At 39.7% G+C, this 22,717-nt stretch overlaps 3 protein-coding genes across 8 annotated transcripts in view; all 3 read right to left on the bottom strand.

Annotated features, from left to right (window-relative positions):
- Positions 1-22,717, bottom strand: part of LOC121718806 (NACHT, LRR and PYD domains-containing protein 3-like) — an 849,641-nt gene that overhangs the window by 103,027 nt on the left and 723,897 nt on the right. The window lies entirely within an intron of this gene.
- On the bottom strand, positions 90-20,899 carry LOC121718835 (zinc finger protein 239-like). 3 transcript variants are annotated; one of them, XM_042104151.1, is made up of 3 exons: positions 20,784-20,899; positions 4,558-4,878; positions 90-3,118 (listed from the first exon to the last, which is right to left on the bottom strand). In XM_042104151.1, exons 2-3 carry the CDS (start codon positions 4,835-4,837, stop codon positions 921-923), a joined length of 2,478 nt encoding a protein of 825 aa, XP_041960085.1. In that variant the 5' UTR covers positions 4,838-4,878; positions 20,784-20,899; the 3' UTR covers positions 90-920. The 3 variants fall into 3 exon arrangements, with proteins under 3 accessions (XP_041960085.1, XP_041960084.1, XP_041960086.1); XM_042104150.1 differs by lacking the exon at positions 20,784-20,899 and adding an exon at positions 17,226-17,419; XM_042104152.1 differs by lacking the exons at positions 4,558-4,878; positions 20,784-20,899 and adding an exon at positions 19,296-19,653 and having other exon boundaries at positions 90-1,543.
- The window catches only part of LOC121718907 (zinc finger protein 501-like), a 44,547-nt gene continuing 40,091 nt past the window's right edge, over positions 18,262-22,717 (bottom strand). For both annotated transcript variants that reach the window (XM_042104341.1, XM_042104342.1), the window contains one exon: positions 18,262-20,944. In XM_042104341.1, coding sequence (XP_041960275.1) covers positions 19,713-20,944 — 1,232 coding nt within the window. In that variant the 3' untranslated portion in view covers positions 18,262-19,712. The remainder of the gene's footprint in view (positions 20,945-22,717) is intronic.

Below are 22,717 nucleotides of genomic sequence, written 5' to 3'. Positions count from 1 at the left end.
ACAATAGTCTCAACTCAACTAAAGCAGAACACATTTTTTAAAACTTATCTACACTTTACCTACACAAAAATACTGATTGTCCACAGACATTAATGTTTCCCCCTCTTGTTTATTTTCCTTGTGCAAAACATAGGGTACCATCAACACTCGATTAAATTATATTGGCAAACAAACAAAAGTACATCATGTTAGGCTAATTATGGCTGAACCAAAAATCTTTTTTTGACCCTTATTTACACTTATATTTTCCACAAACATTGATGTTATTTCCCCTCTTATGTATTTTCAATTTTGTGTGTTTTACGACAATGTCAAAGGGGAACTATGCAGTTTTTATTTTACTTAATTTACCTTAACTTAACAGCTTTGGAGTCATTGGAAGGGTTATATTACTTTTTCTGGGTGGAATGGTGGCCGTTTCTTCCCCCTAGCGTCTGTGAGCAGAAAAACCAGCCATGGTCCAGCGAGGCCACTGGACTCGGACACAGAGTCTCGCTGTCTCGCGATGTAACAAATTGCTTTCCTGCACTACACACATACACCGGCTAGAATAATGTAGCGATGGAGTTTCTCAGACATTCGTCATGGCAGAGCCAGTGAAAAGACGCAGAAACCGAGTAAACCGTTGTCGGAGGAAGAGGGAAAGAGGAAACGGCAGACTGACCTAGTGAGGAGTGTCGTAAAATATATACTCTGAAGCTGTAGGGGAAGCTCTACAGAGAAAACTCTGCACAAAATTTTTTTTTAGGCCCACAGTTCTTTTACATTTTTTCCCCCACTGAGTACATTAATGAGAGCAGACTTCATTGTGCCCTAGCGTTTGTCCTTACTCCTTTGCAGTGTAGCGCCACCTAGTGGGAGAAATAAATATACCAATCTGGTGTTTTAAATTGACAGCATTTCAGACCATTATGACTGATTTATGGTGAAGTGCCACCTAGCGTGAGATTAAAAATGTAAATATTTGGTGTTTGACGTTGAGTGTTTTCCAGTTGTGGTTTCCTACCAGTGTGCATCATTAGCACGTGGCTACTAAGATTTGCTGATTGTGCAAAAGCTTTTCCACAATAGTCACATTTATGAGGTTTCTCTCCAGTGTGTACTAGCATATGTATTTTAAGATATCGAGCTCGTGCGAAAGCTTTTCCACACTGTTCACATTTGTGAGGCTTCTCTCCAGTATGTAGAAACATGTGTTGCTTAAAACTGCAGGCTGCTGAAAAATCTTTTCCACACTGTTCACATTTATGTGGCTTCTCTCCAGTGTGGTGTTTGACATTCACTGTTTTTTTTTTCTTACCAGTGTGCATCATTAGTATGTGGCTATTAAGTTTTCCCGATTGTGCAAAAGCTTTTCCACAATGGTCACATTTATGAGTTCTCTCTCCGGTGTGTACTAGCATATGTGTTTTAAGATATCGAGCTTGTGCGAAAGCTTTTCCACACTGTTCACATTTGTGAGGCTTCTCTCCAGTATGTAGAAACATGTGTTGCTTAAAACTGCAGGCTGCTGAAAAATCTTTTCCACACTGTTCACATTTATGTGGCTTCTCTCCAGTGTGGTGTTTGACATTCACTGTTTTTTTTTTCTTTTCAGTGTGCATCATCAGTATATGGCTATTGAGTTTTCCCGATTGTGCAAAAGCTTTCCCACAATGGTCACATTTATGTGGTTCCTCTCTGGTGTGTATTAGCATGTGGGTTTTAAGATGTGAATTTTGTATAAAAGCTCTTCCACACTGGACACATTTATGAGGCTTCTCCCCAGTGTGTGTTAGAATATGGTTTTTAAGACTTTTAAAAAATGAAAAAGCTTTTCCACACTGGACACATTTGTGAGGCTTCTCTCCTGTGTGTGTTCGCATATGGGTTTTAAGATTTGAAATGAGTGAAAATGATTTCCCACACTGGTCACATGTATGTGGCTTCTCACCAGTGTGAGTAAGCATGTGGACTCTGAGATTCGCAATTCGTCTAAATGCTTTTCCACACTGGGCACACAAATGAGACTTCTCTTTGGTATGTATTCGTATGTGGCTTTTAAGACGTGACATTTGTGAGAAACATTTGCCACACTCGACACATTTATGAGGCTTCTCTCCTGTGTGTACTAGAATGTGGGCATTAAGAGCTAATATTTCTGAGAAGGCTTTTCCGCACTCGACACATTGGTGAGCCATCTCTCCACTATGTGTACGCATGTGATGTTTAAGATTTGAGGATCTTGTATACGATTTTCCACACTGGTCACATTTATGAGGCTTCTCTCCAGTGTGTAGAATCACATGGGTGTTAAGTCTCCTCTTTAGTGTAAAACCTTTTCCACACTCAATACATTTATGAGGCTTCTCACCAGTATGAACCATGACATGGGTTTTAAGAGTTGAAATTTGTGAAAAACACCTTCCACACTGGTCACATTTATGAGGCTTCTCTCCAGTGTGTATTGGCATATGGGCATTAAGAGCTGATATTTCTGAGAAGGCTTTTCCACACTCGACACATTGGTGAGCCTTCTCTCCACTATGTGTACGCATGTGATGTTTAAGACTTGAGGATCTTGTAAACGTTTTTCCACACTGGTCACATTTATGAGGCTTCCCTCCAGTATGTAGAATCACATGGGTGTTAAGATTACTCTTTAGTGTAAAACTTTTTCCACACTGAATACATTTATGAGGCTTCTCACCAGTATGAACCATGACATGGGTTTTAAGAGTTGAAATTTGTGAAAAACGCCTTCCACAGTGGATACATTTATGAGGCTTCTCTCCACTGTGTATTCTCATATGGGTGTTAAGACTTGTCTTTAGTGTAAAGCGATTCCCGCACTGAATACATGTATGAGGCTTCTCCCCAGTGTGTGTAAGCATGTGACGTCTAAGATTTCTGGCGGTCGTAAATATCTTCTTGCAATCTGCACATTGATGCCACCTTTTTCCACTGTTCAGCTTTTCATTCACTAAGTGTGTTTGCTGGTGTTTCTTGAGTTCTTTCAGGGCTGTGAAATTCTTCCTGCAGACTGTGCAGTGGTGCAGCCTTCCTTCAAGTTGCAGGTTGAGTTCATCATTCTGTCCATCGATCTTCTGTTGCAGGCTGTCTGGGTGTTCTGAAACACCTGGGAGAGTTACCATAGAAACTTGAAATTAAAGACAGACATTCTGCATCTGGCATTTCAATATGACCCAATTAGCAAATATTAGCCTACTAATATTTAACAGACATTCTGCATCTGGCATTTCAATATGACCCAATTAGCAAATATTTAGCTTGAAATGGCATTTTAAAACAATGAGTTGCAAGTATTCATAGTTAAACAGTTATCATTGTGAACATTTAGGCCTATATTTGTTACAATAAGATATTTATTTTGCCAAGGTTAAAAATGAATAAACACTAAAGTTTTGTTGTTAGATGAGAATTTAAAATGTAAATTGCAGGATACATTTTTCATTTTGTTTTTAAAAATTTCAGCCTACTAATATTTAACAGGTTGCACCACACAAATAGTTTCTGTCAACAATATCGCAAAAACCACAGGCACAATTTCTGCAAAACTATTTTTTTCGCAACGATTGTAATGGTCACCCATTAAAATTATGTGTTTTATTTTGAGCATGTACTCATTGTATGGTTTTGAATGTTACTGTCTGTATGATAGTAATTATGTGAGTCATGAACATTAGATACCAGAACTGAAGTAAACACGTGGGTATAGAGGACTGATTTTCACATTGGTAATGAGGAACTCCGATTGATTGGCCTGTCAATCAATGGGAGGCGTTCGTGGGACAGGTTCAAAGTTTTCTTATGTTCTGCTATCACGTTAGGTAGGGGCAGCGCGAACAGGCCTATGTGTTTGACATGTTGGACTACGTGAGTGTGGAGTATCATCGCACGGTCTCGGATCACCCTTTTTTCGTTCACTAGGACATTGTCGGATACTTTGCCTTTTTTGCTATAAAGGGATTTCTAATCTGGACGGACGTTTGCCAACAAGGACAGGCTGGTGAGACGCGGGGTTTTTAAAACCGGACAGCCGTGTCCTTCCTTATTTTTTTGCGTTCGCGGAGAGGCTGCCACTTCCTAAAAGGACATTGTTTTGTTTGCTCAGACATTTAATTATTCCATGGTCTTGACCTATTGCACAATATACTGGACAAATTGTTTTGTGTGTTGTTTGTTTTGGGGGGATTATGGGGTTGTTGGCGTGATGTGCGCATTTTGTTTTGTTTATGAGTGAATGAATGGAGCGGGCCTACTGTAGATTTCTTAACCCGCCGGTACAATAATTCTATAAAGCACGGAGGTTTAACGTTTGTGTCTTTGTGTGATTCAACCGTGTTTGGTAAAACTTCCTGGGTTTACTGCGTGGACGATCCATTTGTTTGTATTTTTGGTTATTTAATGCATGTCCACTACTTTGATTGTGGGGCGGGTTAAGAAATCTACAGTAGGCCTGCTATTATTTCATTGTAATGAAAGTTGAAGTAAAGTTTATATACCGTTTATACTTGACATAATGAATACGACGGATGTGTATCTGAAATAACTTACGTTCCTGTAGACAATCGTACTCTTGTAGATGTTCATCCTCGTCTTCGACCTTCACCTCAATCTTCGCTGTTGTCTGTAGTGGTTCACTGTAAATAATATTGTAGTCTGATAAGTCTGTTTCAGTTTTACAGTTAAGCTCTGCAAAGGGCTTTTCTTCTTGGTCTTGTTCATCTTCGCATGGAATCATATGGCCATAGTCCTCCTCCTCCTCTACGTCTTCTTTCAACGTCACTCTCAGGTCCATCTGCTGGGGTTCAGCAAAGAGCAGTCCGAGATCCATGTTCCAGATGGACTCAGGATGATCCCATCCAGAGTTATAACCTGTTACACAGGGAATAGAATTATTATTTTTTTAAATCTTCTAATTTCAAGAGCAAACAATTAGATTAGAAACATTAGTTTACTAGATCAAAATAGATTCAACTGTATTGTCATTGTGCAGAGTACAAGTAGAGAGACAAATAAATGCAGTTACGACATTTACTTGCACACTGTAAAACCACAACAGCCAAAAATGCCATCTAAAAGTTGTTTTCTGAAAGTCATGACTGATCTAAGTACACCAAATACTCGCTTAGTCTGTCATTAGTCAGGACGTAGGCTACATAAAAGTTACGTTTCAGGCGATGAAAAGCACGATGACAAGCCTGCAGAATGTACATTTTGAAGTAGCCTTGGCCACTACCACATAGCATATTTGCTGAGTTTCACAGCTGAGAAATAGACAAAAATAGTAGGTTACATTTCAGCACTCCATGAAAATATGCAGAAGGGGTCACCTGTGTTTTTCAGCTAGTTAATCTAATGGCCAATATACCACTATATCTTCCTTTTTTAGGACTATCTGGGCCACCTATATCTAGGAAAGGCTATAATGTGACATTTGCATATGTCTTATGGCTTTATATCAAGAAATAATAATGTGTCTTATTATTATTTTTCAAGTTCAAGTTGGGTTTATTGTCATATGTATAGTGAGCCTACAATACAATGCAATGCATTTTGCTCCATCACTCACATGCAGTATAACAGACAAGGAAACATACAACAGACAAAAACAGACATAAAGTGCTTAGTGCAAGACAGAAAGTGCATCCGTTTTCTTCATATCTTTGCAGTAAAGTCACTAGGAAGCATGCCAGTCAAAATATGTAATCATCATTTCTGGAATCTGGCAATATAAGAACCATGATGGTGGGATACCCCAGCAAAATATTAGTAAAACCTACTGTTCAGGTTTGGGAGTATTGAGATGCCCTATGTGAAGTTTGTTTGTTCACACAATGGTTGTGTTTAAAAGGTTGCTGCTTTATGACCTAGCAGCACTATGGGTGAAGGGTAAAGGGGAGGGGGTTCATTACTCAGCTGGGTGTTTTTTCTTTCTTTCTCCAACTGGTACCCTAAGTTTTTTCACTTATAATTTTGTTTGGGATGTTTTTTTTCTTTTCAAAGGCCTATTCTCACTCTGTTGTGCCAATGAGACTGCCTGCTACATGTGTACATACAATCTGTCTGTATTCAGCTGCACTAGTTGGATATGGGTAGTAATGTAAATTGTATTTCTTGGAATGTCAAGGGTCTAAACCACCAGGTTAAGAGGAATAAGGTTCTGGTACATCTAAAGCAGCTGAAAGCTGGAGTTGCATTCTTGCAAGAGACCCACTTAATAGACACCGACTGCTCCCGCATAAGAGGGAATTGGGTTGGTCAACTGTTTTGCTCCTGTTTTCAGGCCAAATCAAGGGGAGTGGCTATTCTAATAGAGAAAAACATACCCTTTGAGTCCTCCAGCGTTATCAAAGACAAGAATGGTCGCTACTTAATTGTAATAGGAAAGCTGTTCAATACCCAAGTCGTACTAGCTAATATTTATGCTCCAAATTTTGATGATGTTGCCTTTTTTGACCGTTTCTTTTCACTCCTCCCTGACTTAAGCACGCACTGCCTGATACTAGGGGGAGATTTCAACAACTGGTTAGACCCAGTACTGGACACTGCCTGATACTAGGGGGAGATTTCAACAACTGGTTAGACCCAGTACTAGACACTGCCTGATTCTAGGGGGAGATTTCAACAACTGGTTAGACCCAGTACTGGACAGGTCCTCTCCCAGTCCTGCAGTGACACGCAAATCACCTGGCCGCATACATTCTTTTCTTTCTGAATATGGCATCTCTGATAAATGGCGTTTTTTGCACCCTGGAGAGAGAGAATATTCTTTTTTTTCCAAGGTACATCACAATTACACTAGAATAGACTATTTCTTTGTTGATAAAAAGCTTATTACACATGTTCGCTCTTGCGAACTTCATAGCATTGTAATATCAGACCACGCTCCGCTAGCTTTAAGCCTGTCCCTCCCTGGCATTGGTCAGGCTAGGAGACAGTGGCGGATGAACTCCTCTCTTCTCTCAGATATGGTATTTGTAACATGGCTATCAGGTCACATAACTTTCTTTCTCGAAACAAATATGACACCTGAAGTTTCCTGCTTAACTATATGGGACACCCTAAAAGCCTAAGGGGTCAAATCATATCCTTTGTAGCCAATAAGAATAGAAGCCTTAATAAAAAGCGTTTAGACCTTTCAACTCAAATATTACAACTGGATAGGGAATATGCCACGGCCACTACACCTGAATTGTATAAAAAACGTCTTGAACTCCAAACAGAATTTGACCTCCACTCCACATATCATATAGAGAACTTGTTGCGTAGGACTAAGAGTACGTTTTATGAGCATGGTGAAAAATCTGGTAAGATTCTGGCAAATCAACTTAAAGGTATAAAAGCCAAACAAATCATCACAAAAATACGCAGCAATGCTGAGGTGTCTTCTGACCCTACTAAAATAAACAACATGTTCAAAGAATTCTACTCTAGATTATATTCTTCTGAATCCCACCCTAACTCCCAAGCTATGGAGACTTTTTTTAGTCGAATAGACTTCCCAACTCTACCAGAGGACCTTAAAACTAGACTAGAGGAACCTATATCAGTTGAGGAAATTACAGAGGCCATATCATCGATGCAGAGCGGGAAGTCCCCAGGCCCTGATGGTTTACCAGCCGAATTTTATAAAACGTTCTCTGCAAAACTCGCCCCGTTCCTGTCTTCTGTCTTATTAGAGTCTCTAAGAACAGGAGGACTGCCGCCAACATTCAACCAGGCTTGCATAACCCTCATAGCTAAAAAGGGAAAAGATCCTGAAGATTGCACCTCTGACAGGCCAATCTCACTTCTAAATACGGATGTGAAAATCCTAGCCAAGGTGTTGGCTAGACGATTGGAGGATGTTCTTCCCATTGTCATAGAACCAGATCAAACAGGGTTTGTAAAAAATCGCCATTCTTTTTTCAATATACGTCACTTATTTGATATTCTTTACCCTCCAGAGAGTAATGTCCCAGAGTGTGTAGTTAGTTTAGATGCTGAGAAGGCATTTGACAGGGTGGAGTGGCGGTATCTATTTCGAGTTTTAGAAAAGTTTGGGTTTGGGCCAAACATAATCTCCTGGATTAAATTGCTCTATACTTCCCCCTCTGCGTCCATAGTTACCACCAGGGCTGTCCTTTAAGTCCCTTGCTTTTTGATTTAGCTATTGAGCCACTAGCTCTGGCCCTACGTAACTGTAGCCACTTTTCAGGGATTCATAGGGGGGGTATAGAAAACAGGGTCTCCCTTTATGCGGATGATCTCCTCCTTTACATCTCTTACCCAGAAACCTCTCTGCCTGCGGCGCTCTCATTGCTGGACCAATTTGGAGAGTTTTCTGGTTACAAATTAAACCTACATAAAAGCGTACTTTTTCCAGCCAACGACCTTGCACTTAAATTGGATTACAAAAACATACCTCTTAAACTTTTACACATTTAACCTACCTTGGAGTCACTATTACACGAAAGTATACGCATATTTTTAAAGAAAACTTTGTGAAATGCCTGAACCAGGCTAAAGAGGATCTATCAAAATGGTCAACCCTATCCATAACACTGATTGGACGTATCAATTCTGTGAAAATGAAAATACTTCCTAAATTCTTATATCTTTTCCAATGTGTCCTTGTTTTTATACCCAAGTCATTTTTTAACTCTTTAGACTCTCTCATTTCATCGTATATTTGGAAGAATAAGCATCCCCGTCTCAACAAGGCATACCTCCAGCTAGGTGTGATGGAGGTATGGCCCTCCCTAATTTCCGTTTTTACTACTGGGCAGCTAACGTCCTAACTCTGATACTCTGGAGACATTTTCACCCCCCCCCCCCCCCCCCCCCCCATGGGTCTCCATAGAAAACAACTCCACCCAACAAACTTCCCTCCCTGCTCTACTGGGGGCAGCACTACCACTGCCTCCTGGATCAGGTGGAAACATAGTTGTGCGCCACTCTTTGAGAATATGGGCCCAATTCAGAAGAAATTTTGGCCTACAGCTTCCTTCCCTTTTGAACCCTATAGCCTCAAATCACCTTTTCCCCCCTTATTTAATTCTTAAATAATCAGGTTGTACTTTGTCTGTGTCAATCGAAAAACAATAAAAAGAATTTTGAAAGAAAAAGAGTAAAACCTACAGTTAGAACTAAACATGGTGAAGCAGCTTTTAGCTGCTATGCGGCTCAGCTCTGGAACCAACTTTCGGATGACATCAAAAAGGCCCCAACTGTAGCCAGTTTTAAATCTAGACTTAAGACCAAACTCTCAGTTCTCAGATGCTTTCGGCTAACTGCGCCGAGTTACAAATTCTGAATCTGCCTTGATAATTATTCTACCTTGTCTTTTATTACTTTTTTTACTACTTTTGCCTTTGTTTTTGCTTATTAATTATTCTTTATCTTTAAATGATTTTACCTTATGTGTTATGTTTTCTTTTTATTATGATCTTTGCTCTTTAAACTATTCTTTGACTATATTGCCCTTCTATGCTTTTATTTGTTATTATTGTTTGGTTTTGTTTATGTAAAGCACATTGAATGACATCTGTGTATGAAATGCGCTATATAAATAAACTTGACAAAACAATTTACAAAAATGTACTGAGAGTTTACTTTACACTGAGAGAATACGTTACAATTTCGGCCTAAAGTTGGACACTATGCATTTGTTGCAATTTCAAAAATAGGATTGAACCGCTTATTCTACAGTGTCCTTATCCCCATATTTGGTAAGGCCTGCTGTTTATTGTAAGATATGGTGATATGCACTGAGTGACGAATCCATGATGTCTTCAAGGGTTGAATGAAGGGAATTTGCAAAAATTAGCATATGTTTCAAGTCAATAAACATTCTTAATTATCGAATGTCTGTGTCAGGGAACATTTGACTTTTCAAAACCATAGGCCTGGTATAGTCGCAAAGTCAAGGAGTTATAAGATAAGGGCAATACCATTTGTGTCACCTAATGCAAGACAAAATGGTGTCACAATGTTGCTTACGCGGTTAATTGATGGGTGATTTGACACCGCTGTCTTGCTATCCGGCAAAAGATTCTTTGGACGCCGCCATTGGCCGAATACCGGCGCCCTATTGACTTACATTGAACACATGTAAACAAACCTCAATTATGTGCTCAAACTAACGCCGCTGACTTATGACAACAACCATTCCACTTTGATACGAAACTCCATTTTTGTACAACATTTATCCAGCAAAAATTACAGAATTTGGATCAAGTAATGTGGAGAAATATCGATATTAAGAAAATTGCCGCTGCGTGACGCCGAGTTAATGGCATTTCCCCTTGTCCATGAGTCACGTATAACAGGTCACGTCGGTGGCCGTTATCCCTCACATGTCAGGGTAATGACATTCAAAAACGTACCTTTATATTACATTGCAATTTATAAAGGAACAAAATGTCAAAAGAATTAATCAATGTGTTAGCTGGATGACACGAATATTAGTAAGGAAAAACAAGATTTTTACCGTAATGTCCAGTGAAATTACATATGTTGTGGCGCTATTGCGCGGCACGGCCAGCAGATGACATTGCACTACAGCAACCAGGAACCAGCAATAAACCTAGACACTGTGTGTGCATATATATATATATATATACAGAGAGAGAGAGGGCAATAAAAGAGTTTTTGCTGTATGTAAACACACTTCAGGGCTTAAATTTCACTGCGGGATTGCGGGTATTGCGCATAATTTGTTCAAGTCCCGCAACTCTAGCCATCATAATGCGAGAAATTCCCGCATACACTTTTACAGCCTGTCTGATGACGTTAACATAATCATGAAGTGCCGAGTTGAATTGAACATAGCCTCATGCAGACGCAGACACACACACACGGAGAGAGAGAGAGCAAGAGAACCACTTTGCGCTTACGCAAATAGGCTGCGCAACCATGGCAAACTTTTACTGTACATCTGGAAAGAGCTCCTTGGTAACTATCCTGCTAGCTCAGGTCACGTCAACACTTGATCCCAGAAAGATTGTCTTCAACTTGTTAGTTTTTTGAACATTAATTTTATCTAATAACATAGAAAACATAATGAATTGCATCCACATATCCTTATGCACTATGCACAACTTTTATTCACTAGCGACTAGCCTAAAACCGTCAGGCTGAAGGGAGGCTAATTACTCTCACATATTTTCTTAAAGTGACAGGCACTCAATTACACCTACTCATCACCAATGTGCACTCAAGTAGACCTACACAACACATTAAAGATATGCCTAAGCGTTATAGTTTAAACGTCAATATGAAGCATTGAAATTACTAAATATGTTTAGCTACTAGTAATTACTAGTAAAATGCTATACATTAAAAAAATACATTATTAACTAAATACACTCTATATTAATTAACAAATATATGAAATAGAAACATAGCCTATCACATAAGCCATAATTTTCAGTGTGTGTGTGGAGAGAGTCAAGCAGAATCTAGGATGTCCACTGTTGTGAATGATCCCACTACAGTATATATTACTGATGATGTCAGGGTGTTGGGGGCCCCAAAATCAAACACTTTTTTAAAAAGTATTGAAGAAGTATCGAAATTGCAATCCCCCCCCTCCCCCCTAAATTGTGTAAATCCCCCCTACATGAATAACCTAAGGGGGGAATTCCCCCCCATTTTGAAAAACGAATTTTAAACCCTGCACTTGTCACACTACATTTATATAAATGCACAAATAGGCTGACACCAGACATAATTTCACTGCATTTCTTACTTCCAGTAACTATATGCATGTGACAATAAACTTCCTTGTATCCTTGTAACAGCTGTGCTGCTACAACCTTGTTACTCTTTGATACAGTGGAATAAACCTATTAAGTGTACCAGTTAATTAGCCTAGAAATCTAGATGCGCCCCTAGCGGCAGCGAATTACATTTGCTGCCAGGGCTAGTCTAGCAACTCTCCGTTGGCTTGTGAGCTCCAGAAATCGAAACTTAATCAGGCCAATGAAATCGTGTATAGAGTCGTTAGGTGGGCTTAACATAATGATTGATGGCTACTTGAAAACAAATAAGATGGATGTTGCTGCTGGCGAACAGTGTGACACGAGTTAAGCTTTTATTAAGTTGGCAAACGTTTGAACTAGCCAACTAGCTCCGCTGGTGGGAAACGCATGGGACTCATAGCGCTGCCGCTGTCCTATTGCGTGCAGAGGGAATTTGAAAGACAACTGATTATCCCGCCCCTCGGACTGAGCACTGCGAACGGTGAGTGTCCAGACCCTACATTTTAATGTGGGTCTGGCTCGGCAGGCTACCAGTTAATTACTTACATATACATATGACATGTATGTTGTGTCTTCGATGTCTTGGAACAGGTCTACTAATTCACTACATCAACTGTGTTGGTACACACTTATTGCTCTTTGATACAGTGGCATAAGTACTAAGTACTTGGGCAATTCCATGGAAAATTACGTTTTTTCTAACATCCATAACGCCAATACAATGTGATGGTATGGTATGATGTGAATGATTACATGAAATTTGAGCATTTGCTATTTTTGGCTGAAAAATGTACATGACAAAAAATGCACAAAAAATGAATAGTAACATTCACATCATACAAATGCCAAGGCATTTCACTGGCGTTATGGATGTGACAAAAAGTCTATTTTCCGTGGAATTACCCAATTCCCAATTACATATTACATTACATGTTGTCATTAGTGTCTTGGAACATGTCTGCCATTACCCTACATACTGTAGTACATGTATCAACTGTGTTATTTATTACTCTTTTGATACAGTGGAATAAACCCATTCAAATAAAGTGTACCAGTTAAAGGAGAATTCCGGTGTGATATTGACCTAAAGTGTATTGAAACCTAATACCGAGTGTGAACGTATGTCTCATAGCCCATCTCGACTTGTCCCCTGCACTCCAAAATCTGGCGCTAGTTAGCCGATGCTACCAACAACTTTTTCAGTAGTGGTGCTTCGGCATCGGGCTAGCCATGCAAATAAATCACTGTTTTACACCCATTTACGAGGCTCAATGTATCTCCACACTTCATTGGTAGACTTCCTAGGGCCCTGACATTTAAAACGAGACATTGAGAACTTTGAAAAAGCACTGGTAGTTTACTTACAAGACGATTTATACAGACAGTATCTTCATGAAGTTTAACGTTTGCAGCCATCTTGAATTTAGTCACGATAAGTCGAGCAATGAGTAAGAATGAACAGGTATGATAAGGGATCAGATTCCAAAAATAATTCAGTGGAAATGCATGGATTCCAGTTTCTTCCAGTAGCAGCAACTGGAATCCATGCATTTCCACTGAATTATTTTTGGAATCTGATCCCTTATCATAGCTGTTCATTCTTACTTGTTGCTCGACTTATCGTGACTAAATTCAAGATGGCTGCAAACGCTAAACTTCGTGAAGATACTGTCTGTATAAATCGTCTTGTAAGTAAACTACCAGTGCTTTTTCAAAGTTCTCAATGTCTCGTTTTAAATGTCAGGGCCCTCGGAAGTCTACCAATGAAGTGTGGAGATACATTGAGCCTCGTAAATGGGTGTAAAACAGTGATTTATTTGCATGGCTAGCCCGATGCCAAAGCACCACTATTGAAAAAGATGTTGGTAGCATCGGCTAACTAGCGCCAGATTTTGGAGTGCAGGGGACAAGCCGAGATGGGCTATGAGACATACGTTCACACTCGGTATCATGTTTCGATACACTTTAGGTCAATATCACACCGGAATTCTCCTTTAAGTACTTACATGTACATATTATATACATCCTGTCAATGATGTCATGCATCCTGTAATTGATGTGTTGAAACATGTCTGCTGTTACACCACACAGTAAATGTGAATTAGTAGACCTGTTCCAAAACATCGAAGACACAACATACATGTCATATGTACATGTAAGTAATTAACTGGTACACTTAATAGGTTTATTCCACTGTATCAAAGAGTAACAAGGTTGTAGCAGCACAGCTCTTACATGTACACTGAAGACAATGAGGCCTTGACTGGAGCTAAGAATGATTTGTATATCAAATCTTTCATGACCAGATTTACCCCATCCAGCAGGTCTCAGGTCAGCTCTTTGCCTCTGATGAAAATTTAGGCAAATTGGCAACGTTTTGTAAAAGCACTCAGTATTACAATGTAACAACTATAGCCTATGTAGGTACCCACAAATACATAATGCAAGTACAATGATAGTACAGTACCTGATAGTACTTGTTGTTACACAGGTTGTACCACTGTACCTAATTAGGTAGGTACACTGTAACAGCGACACATTAAAATAAAGTGTTGCCGATGAATTTCCCCAGTAGTGGACAATAAAGACTTCTCTTCTAGCCTACACGTCACATGTAGCCTACTAGAAGTGATGTTTCAGCTAGAAGTGATGGTTCATAAATTAACCCTCCAACTTTGCTGATGCACAGAACAGGTGTGCTGAGCTTTGTTTTTGGCTCTTCAAAGTGTTGTAAGTAAGGTGGTGTAAGTAGCCTATAGGCAGGTGGTGAGACAGGTCAAGAAATATGGTGCAGTGAAACACTACACAGTTGATTTTCAGAAGGTGGTATATAAATGAAATATAAATATGTGCACTGTATTACCTTATAAGAGCAGAATAAATATGGCTATGAATAACAATGTCAGTTGATATTATTTTAAATAAGGAGAATTATAAGGAGAATTAATAAGGAGAATACCAATAATAAACAATAATGTGAATGCAATATCAATGGGCAATAAATGCAAATCAACAAATACTATAACATACAAACAATGACTCAGAACAGCCTAAGTGCATGGTGAACAAATATGTCTTTACACCCCTGTTGACAGGTGCATGCAAAAACACAGAAAGCAGACAAGGATTTTGTTTTTATAACACATGTAATAAGCAATGAACATTTGAAGATGTATTGTTTTGTTCTTCTAACATCAATAGTAGTTGTTCAGAGGTTGTAACATAATGGGGCAGCCGTGGCCCACTGGTTAGCACTCTGGACTTGTAACCGGAGGGTTGCCGGTTCGAGCCCCGACCAGTGGGCCGCGGCTGAAGTGCCCTTGAGCAAGGCACCTAACCCCTCACTGCTCCCCGAGCTCCGCCATTGTAGAAGGCAGCTCACTGCGCCGGGATTAGTGTGTGCTTCACCTCACTGTTTGTTCACTGTGTGCTGTTTGTGTTTCACTAATTCACCGATTGGGTTAAATGCAGAGACCAAATTTCCCTCACGGGATCAAAAAAGTATATATACTTATACTTATAAATACATGCTGCCTGTCACATTATGAATATATACCCTGTCTTGTCTTGCACATCAGAAGCAGCAGCACTATGCTATTATATCGTTCACCGTAGGGACTAGTATGAGGGAGACTGAGCTGCTAATCTCTCTTAACAGGTCCTGCATCATATCTACAAATATCTGTTCTGCTCTGCACAAACATAAGCAGGGTCTGATTTAGCGTGGCAGAGAGCTGATTGACAATAACATGGTTCCCTGCAGTGTTTGGTGGATTCCCATTGATGTTTGTGCATTCTGTTTGACTGTACATTTTATGTGTGGCATCTCATTCCTCAGTTGTCTAACATGTTTTCTGATGGCCACTGATTGCATTAGCAGCTGAAAGACCAACTTGTAACAAGGTCCCAATTGTGGATACACCCATTAACAGTCATTGCGACCAATGACATCTGGATCAACTACAAACTTTTGATTGATTTTCAACAATGAACAATTAGTTCAGTGTAATATGTTCAGCTCTCTCCCCCATCTTAATAAGTCAACATTATATGATATGACCCTATTTTTACATTACAGCCTACATATGTTATAGCCTAACCCTTATCTATAGGTGACTGATGAGATTCATGTTAGCATATATTCATTGGCACCACAATTAATATTGGAGCTATTTCACTGTCACAGACCCAGACGTGCTTGGTAGCCTATGCTAGCCATAGGCCAACATGAGACTTAAGCCCCCGTGTCGTCGTGACTTAGCCTATGTTCTTACTGTTGTTATTATCTGTAGGACATATTGTCTGTGGAACACAATTGTAGGCTAGGCCTTTATTTGATTTTCAGTAAGCTTATATATCAATGATAAAGCTTCTTTACTTTTTTGGTGTAATTATTTAGTTTTTTTTTTTTATCTATGTAGGCTATTTCTTTAATGTTACATTATTATTTTGTTAATACATGGAATAAATCACCACAAACACACGCGACTGTAGCCTATTGGCTTCTTCTGTAGCCTACCCGGATTGCGCAGAGTGGCTAACAACGCCCCTAAAACAAGTGTAACCGTCGGCTCCTCGAGGCTTATTACTTAAACGAAGTCACAGCAGCTATTAGGCCCGAGGTGCAGTGAACCGGCGTCATCTGGTGGCCATACAATTCACCCGCTATTAGACCCGAAGTGCAGGAGAAGTGGATATTCAACCACGCCATCTTTCAGGTCCCAGCGACTATATTATGTCTATGGCAGCGACACGTATGTGTACTTTATGTGCTGTGTCATGCTGCCATCTAGTGGTTGTGGAATATTTAACACCCATTATAGTTCTGGGAATAGATGTGCCCTCGAATAAATGTTTACTTTGTTACAAATTATTTGGGTAATCCATCTGATAAATTGTGTTTTTCTTTTTATACTTCGTACCTTAATAAATTGAAGTGTATCATGAAGGTACCTTTTTCAATGTCATTACTCTGACATTCGACATTAGTCGACCATAACTTTGGGCAAAGGGCACATTGTTAGGGGTTGACACTTTGCATAAGATTTCTCCACATTACTTGATCCAAATTCTGTGATTTTTGTTGTATAAATGTTTTACAATTATGTAGTTTCGTATCAAAGTGGAATGGTTGTTTTCATAAGTCAGCGGCGTTAGTTTGAGCACATAATTGACGTTTTGTTTACATGTGTTCATTGTAAGTCATAGGGGGCCGGAAATCTAGCGGCGTCCAAAGAATCTTTTGCCGGATAGCGAGACAGCGGTTGATTTGACGAATGTATAGAGAATTGGAGTAGCTCAAATACGCTGAATAGGTACATTAGGTCTGGTTCATAGGTGCGTGTATTTCTTTCTTTTTAATTTCCTGAAACCCTATTCATTGTTCTTCTTACAAACGAAAAAATACAAACATGCTAATCGAACGCATACAAAATGACGGCAACGTTAGTGACAAGCTCTTAACACGTAGCCTACCTCAAGCAAGACTACTGGTCCATACACTGAGCGCTGTTAATCTGATGCTGAGGTCTTCGTCTGACAAGACATGAATGGCGTTGATCACAGAAAAAAAACAAAAGATTTTTAGGACCAGTAGTCTCTTCACTCCTCCGTGCAAGTCTCCCTCGCAAAAAACTTCCTACCAGTGATAAAATTTCCTCGCCGTTGGCAAAGACAATAACTCCTATACGTTACTGCCACCTCCCGGAATGGAGTGCGAGTGCAGGAATGTGAAAAATCACCCAAAGCCCTTTCACGTTATGAAATTATGTGTTTGTACCTTGTAAGATCCCAGATAGCAAAATCAGATTGTCAGATAGTGGACAGCTGTTGGCATGCCGTCTAAATTTAACTTCTCATGAATGTTAAGAAAAGTTAATAAAATTATATATGGAGTATAACTGAACAAATGAAAAACATTGTGGCAAAATATTGGGCAATTTGTCCGCCAGCATAACGCCAGAGAACCGATTGGCAAAATGCCAGCGGACCGCCAGCTATGCCCCCAATGGACCGACACTGGTCCGCCAGCCTCTTGCTATCTGGGATACTTTGTTACATAAGGACTTTGTTATGAAGTCTGATTCAGCCTCTTGCTCTGGTCTTGTCAGTGAATGGTCCAAATACTGTAGGCTATTAGTCTAAAGGTCAGTGTCAATTCACATATGTCTAAACAAAATATAGATGACTAAATAACCAGAAGATTGTTATTGTAGAAAAATCAAACTTAAAATGAATTTCAAATACAATTTTATGCTAAGATGAATATTTACATCCTAGTCAACCTCATAGTCAACAAATTCACCTATGAAAAACAACTGGTACGAAGGAAACCATATCAGTACACTTCTAGCAATAAGCAAGAACATGTCATTACGCAAGCTTTTTTTTTTTACTGTAAGGCTGACATTTTGACATTACAATAGTCTCAACTCAACTAAAGCAGAACACATTTTTTAAAACTTATCTACACTTTACCCACACAAAAATACTGATTGTCCACAGACATTAATGTTTCCCCCTCTTGTTTATTTTCCTTGTGCAAAACATAGGGTACCATCAACACTCGATTAAATTATATTGGCAAACAAACAAAAGTAAATCATGTTAGGCTAATTATGGCTGAACCAAAAATCATTTTTGGACCCTTATTTACACTTATATTTTCCACAAACATTGATGTTATTTCCCCTCTTATGTATTTTCAATTTTGTGTGTTTTACAACAATGTCAAAGGGGAACTATGCAGTTTTTATTTTACTTAATTTACCTTAACTTAACAGCTTTGGAGTCATTGGAAGGGTTATATTACTTTTTCTGGGTGGAATGGTGGCCGTTTCTTCCCCCTAGCGTCTGTGAGCAGAAAAACCAGCCATGGTCCAGCGAGGCCACTGGACTCAGACACAGAGCCTCGCTGTCTCGCGATGTAACAAATTGCTTTCCTGCACTACACACATACACCGGCTAGAATAATGTAGCGATGGAGTTTCTCAGACATTCGTCATGGCAGAGCCAGTGAAAAGACGCAGAAACCGAGTAAACCGTTGTCGGAGGAAGAGGGAAAGAGGAAACGGCAGACTGACCTAGTGAGGAGTGTCGTAAAATATATACTCTGAAGCTGTAGGGGAAGCTCTACAGAGAAAACTCTGCCCAAAATTTTTTTTTTAGGCCCACAGTGCTTTTAAAATGTTAGCGCTTGTCCTTACTTCTTTTGCAGGACAAGTGTAGCGCCACCTAGTGAGAGACGTAAATATACTAATCTGGTGTTTCAAATTGACAGCGTTTTAGCCCATTATGACTGATTTTTGGTGTAGCGCCTCATAGTGGGAGATGGAAAATGTAAATATTTGGTGTTTGACATTGAGTGTTTTCCAGTTGTGGTTTCCTACCAGTGTGCATCATTAGCACGTGGCTACTAAGATTTGCCGATTGTGCAAAAGCTTTCCCACAATGGTTACATTTATGAGGTCTCTCTCCTGTATGTATAAGCATGTGTTGTTTAAGACTGCGGGCTGCTGAAAAATCTTTTTTACTGGAAACATTTATGAGGCTTCTCTCCAGTATGTGTAAGCATGTGATTTCTAAGTTCTGCAGCTACCGTAAAAGCTTTTCCACACTGTTCACATTTGTGAGGCCTCTCTCCAGTATGTAGAAGCATGTGTTGTTTAAGGCTGCGGGCTACTGCAAAATATTTTTCACACTGGAGACATTTATGAGGCTTTTCTGCAGTATGTTCAAGCATGTGGTCTTTAAGTTGAGTGGATGTTGTAAATGCTCTTTCACACTGGGTACATGTATGAGGCTTCTCTCCAGCATGTACCAGGTGTTGAAGATTAAAAATGTAAATATTTGGTGTTTGATGTTCACTGCTTTCCACTTGTGGCTTCTTACCAGTGTGCATCATTAGTATGTGGCTATTAAGATTTCCCGATTGTGCAAAAGCTTTTTACACACTGGACACATTTACGAGGCTTCTCTCCAGTGTGTATTAGAATATGTTTTGTGTGTGTGTGTTCGCATGTGGGTTTTAAGATTTGACACGAGTAAAAATGCTTTCCCACAATGGGCACATTTATGAGGCTTCTCACCAGTGTGAGTAACCATGTGGACTTTAAGAAGTGAAATTTCAGAAAAACCTTTTCCACACTCAACACATTTATGAGGCTTCTCTCCTGTGTGTACTAGAATGTGGGCATTAAAAGCTGATATTTCTGAGAAAGCTTTTCCACACTCGACACATTGGTGAGCCTTCTCTCCACTATGTGTACGCATGTGATGTTTAAGATTTGAGGATCTTGTATACGATTTCCCACACTGGTCACATTTATGAGGCTTCTCTCCAGTGTGTACTCGCATGTGGGCATTAAGAGCTGATATTTCTGAGAAGGCTTTTCCACACTCGACACATTGGTTAGGCTCCTCTCCACTAACTATACACATGTGATGTTTAAGATTTGAGGATCTTGTATACGATTTCCCACACTGATCGCATTTATGAGGCTTCTCTCCTGTGTGGACTCGCATATGGCGTTTCAGACATGTAAATCTTGAAAAGGGTTTTCCACAGTTGCCACATATATGAGGCTTCTCCCCAGTATGTACTCGCATGTGATTTTGAAGTTGCGAGGATGTTGTGAATGCTTTTTTACATTGGGCGCATTTATGAGGCTTCTCACCAGTGTGAGTCAGACTATGGCTTTTAAGAGCGGAAATTTGTGAAAAACATCTTCCACACTGGAGACATTTATGAGGCTTCTCTCCAGTGTGTAGTATCATGTGGGTTTTAAGACTTGTCTTTAGTGTAAAATGTTTCCCACACTGAATACATTCATGAGGCTTCTCACCAGTGTGTGTTATCATATGATTTTTTAGAGTTGAAGTTTCTGAAAAACCTTTTCCACATTGGATACATTTATGAGGCTTCTCATGAGTATGTGTGCGCATGTGGCGTTTAAGATTTCTGCCTGTTGTCAATATTTTTTCGCAATGCATACATTTATGAAGTCCTTTGCCAGAGTTCAGCTTTTCATTTACCCTAACTGAGTGCATCTTCTGGTGTTCCTTCAGTTCAGTAAGAGTTGGGAAACTCTTCCTGCAGACTATGCAGTGGTGCAGCCTTCCTTCGAGTTGCAGGTTGAGTTCATCATTCTGTCCGTGAATCTTCTGTTGCAGGCAGTCTGGGTGTTCTGATACACCTGAAAGAGTTACCATAGATACATAGAATGACAGACATATCCTCTACATCCAGCATTCCAATGAGGAAATATTTCACCTGTAATGCCATTCCAAGCAAACTTGCTGTACTTGTACAGTGGGTTGCACATATTTAACCCCTTTAACATTCTCCACCATTTCCACATACTAAAAGATAGTTAAATATATGTAAGGGATAACGGCCGATGAGGCGACCTGTTCGATGGAAATTATGGCGAGGTGGAGGCTTAGAGACATTACTTCCATCAAACAGGTCACCTTGAAGGACGTTATCCCGCTTATCTCCCAGTTGCCACTGTAGGCAATAGTCATGCCTTTATGGACCCTTTCAACAAGGTAAACAAAAACAATGCTTGAACGTTCTATTTGGGCCCCAATCTACTTCCTCTGCATTAAGATAACATATGGAATGTTAAAAAGGAAGTGTTGTGGGGCCAACTATGATGCTGATAATGGAACTCTCTTGAAAGGGTCTATAGCATGCAAAGGAAACAAACGGTTCCGTTTAAAAAGAAGCCAACTTGTTCAGTTTGTTGAACAACTTTCTTTGGCCCTATAACAGCGATAGCGTGTTAGAGTTAACTCGTTTACAGTTGTTTCCATTGTTGCGAAGCCTGCTTCTAGCCTCAACCGTCGTATTATGGTTGTTATAGTTACCATTCATAAGCGTTGATATGGAACTGTGATTAAACCTTTTTTTACCAGATCTACTTCAAAGGTAGCCTGTTATACGAAGTTAATGGCCACCCCATCAGCCAATCAGAGAAGAGAATCTCATTGTTAAGGAAAAATAAAATTCAATCATGTTATTATTGTGAACATTTATATTTGATATGATAGCAGTGTTTCCTCTACATTGATTTTGGCATGGTGACCCACCATGGTATCAGAATTAGGGCAGAAGCACAATGTAGTTGTGGTTGCCTCTTTTAAATTATTCTGCCGAGTCCAACATATCCTCCCCTGCTGGCTGCTTAAGCCAGCGAGTCACAAGCCTTGGCGCGGCTGGAGAAGGTAATGTTTACTCCTTGGTTCATGCAGAGATAAATGTCAGTCAGCAAGAACTAACATTTAACAACAAGTTATATTATATATATTTTGATATAAGTCACACCTGACTATAAGTCGCAGGACCAGCCAAACTATGAAAAAAGTGTATAGTCTGTAAAATACAGTAATTAAACAGAATAAATTTTAGTTGCAACTAATTAATATCTAAAAACGACTACATAATAGTCTACGACTTACAGGAAATGAGACCACATGATTCAAATTACAGTAAAGAAATACAAGATTTTATACAATACAACATATTCCCGAAAATAAAGACAAACAAGAATATATTCGAAAGAGAAAATATTCTACGTAGGGGTGCACCAATTGTGAAATTCTGGGCCGATACAGATACCTATAATTTATAGTATATAGTATATATACTCTTTTGATCCCGTGAGGGAAATTTGGTCTCTGCATTTATCCCAATCCGTAAATTAGTGAACACACAGTGAGGTGAAGCACACACTAATCACGGTGCAGTGAGCTGCCTGCAACAACAGCGGCGCTCGGGGAGCAGTGAGGGGTTGGGTGCCTTACTTCAGCCGTACCTACTGGTCGGGGTTCGAACCGGCAACCCTCCGGTTACAAGTCCGAAGCGTCAACCAGTAGGCCACGGCTGCCGCAAATTTGCCCCAGAGTGCTGATATTTTTCAATGTGTTGAAATAAGTTTGTTTACTTTGTTTTCATTGTTAATTAC

This window comes from Alosa sapidissima, chromosome 9 (genome assembly GCF_018492685.1).
Source record: "Alosa sapidissima isolate fAloSap1 chromosome 9, fAloSap1.pri, whole genome shotgun sequence".
Taxonomy (NCBI): domain Eukaryota; kingdom Metazoa; phylum Chordata; class Actinopteri; order Clupeiformes; family Clupeidae; genus Alosa; species Alosa sapidissima.
This window is presented reverse-complemented; position numbering and strand designations above follow the sequence as displayed.

Coding starts and splice junctions, on each gene's coding strand:
- LOC121718835 (XM_042104151.1), bottom strand. CDS start 4,837: ATGGATCTCGGACTGCTCTTTGCTGAACCCCAGCAGATGGACCTGAGA. Junction 3,119..4,557: donor GTACGATTGTCTACAGGAAC/GTAAGTTATTTC, acceptor TAACTCTCCCAG/GTGTTTCAGAACACCCAGAC.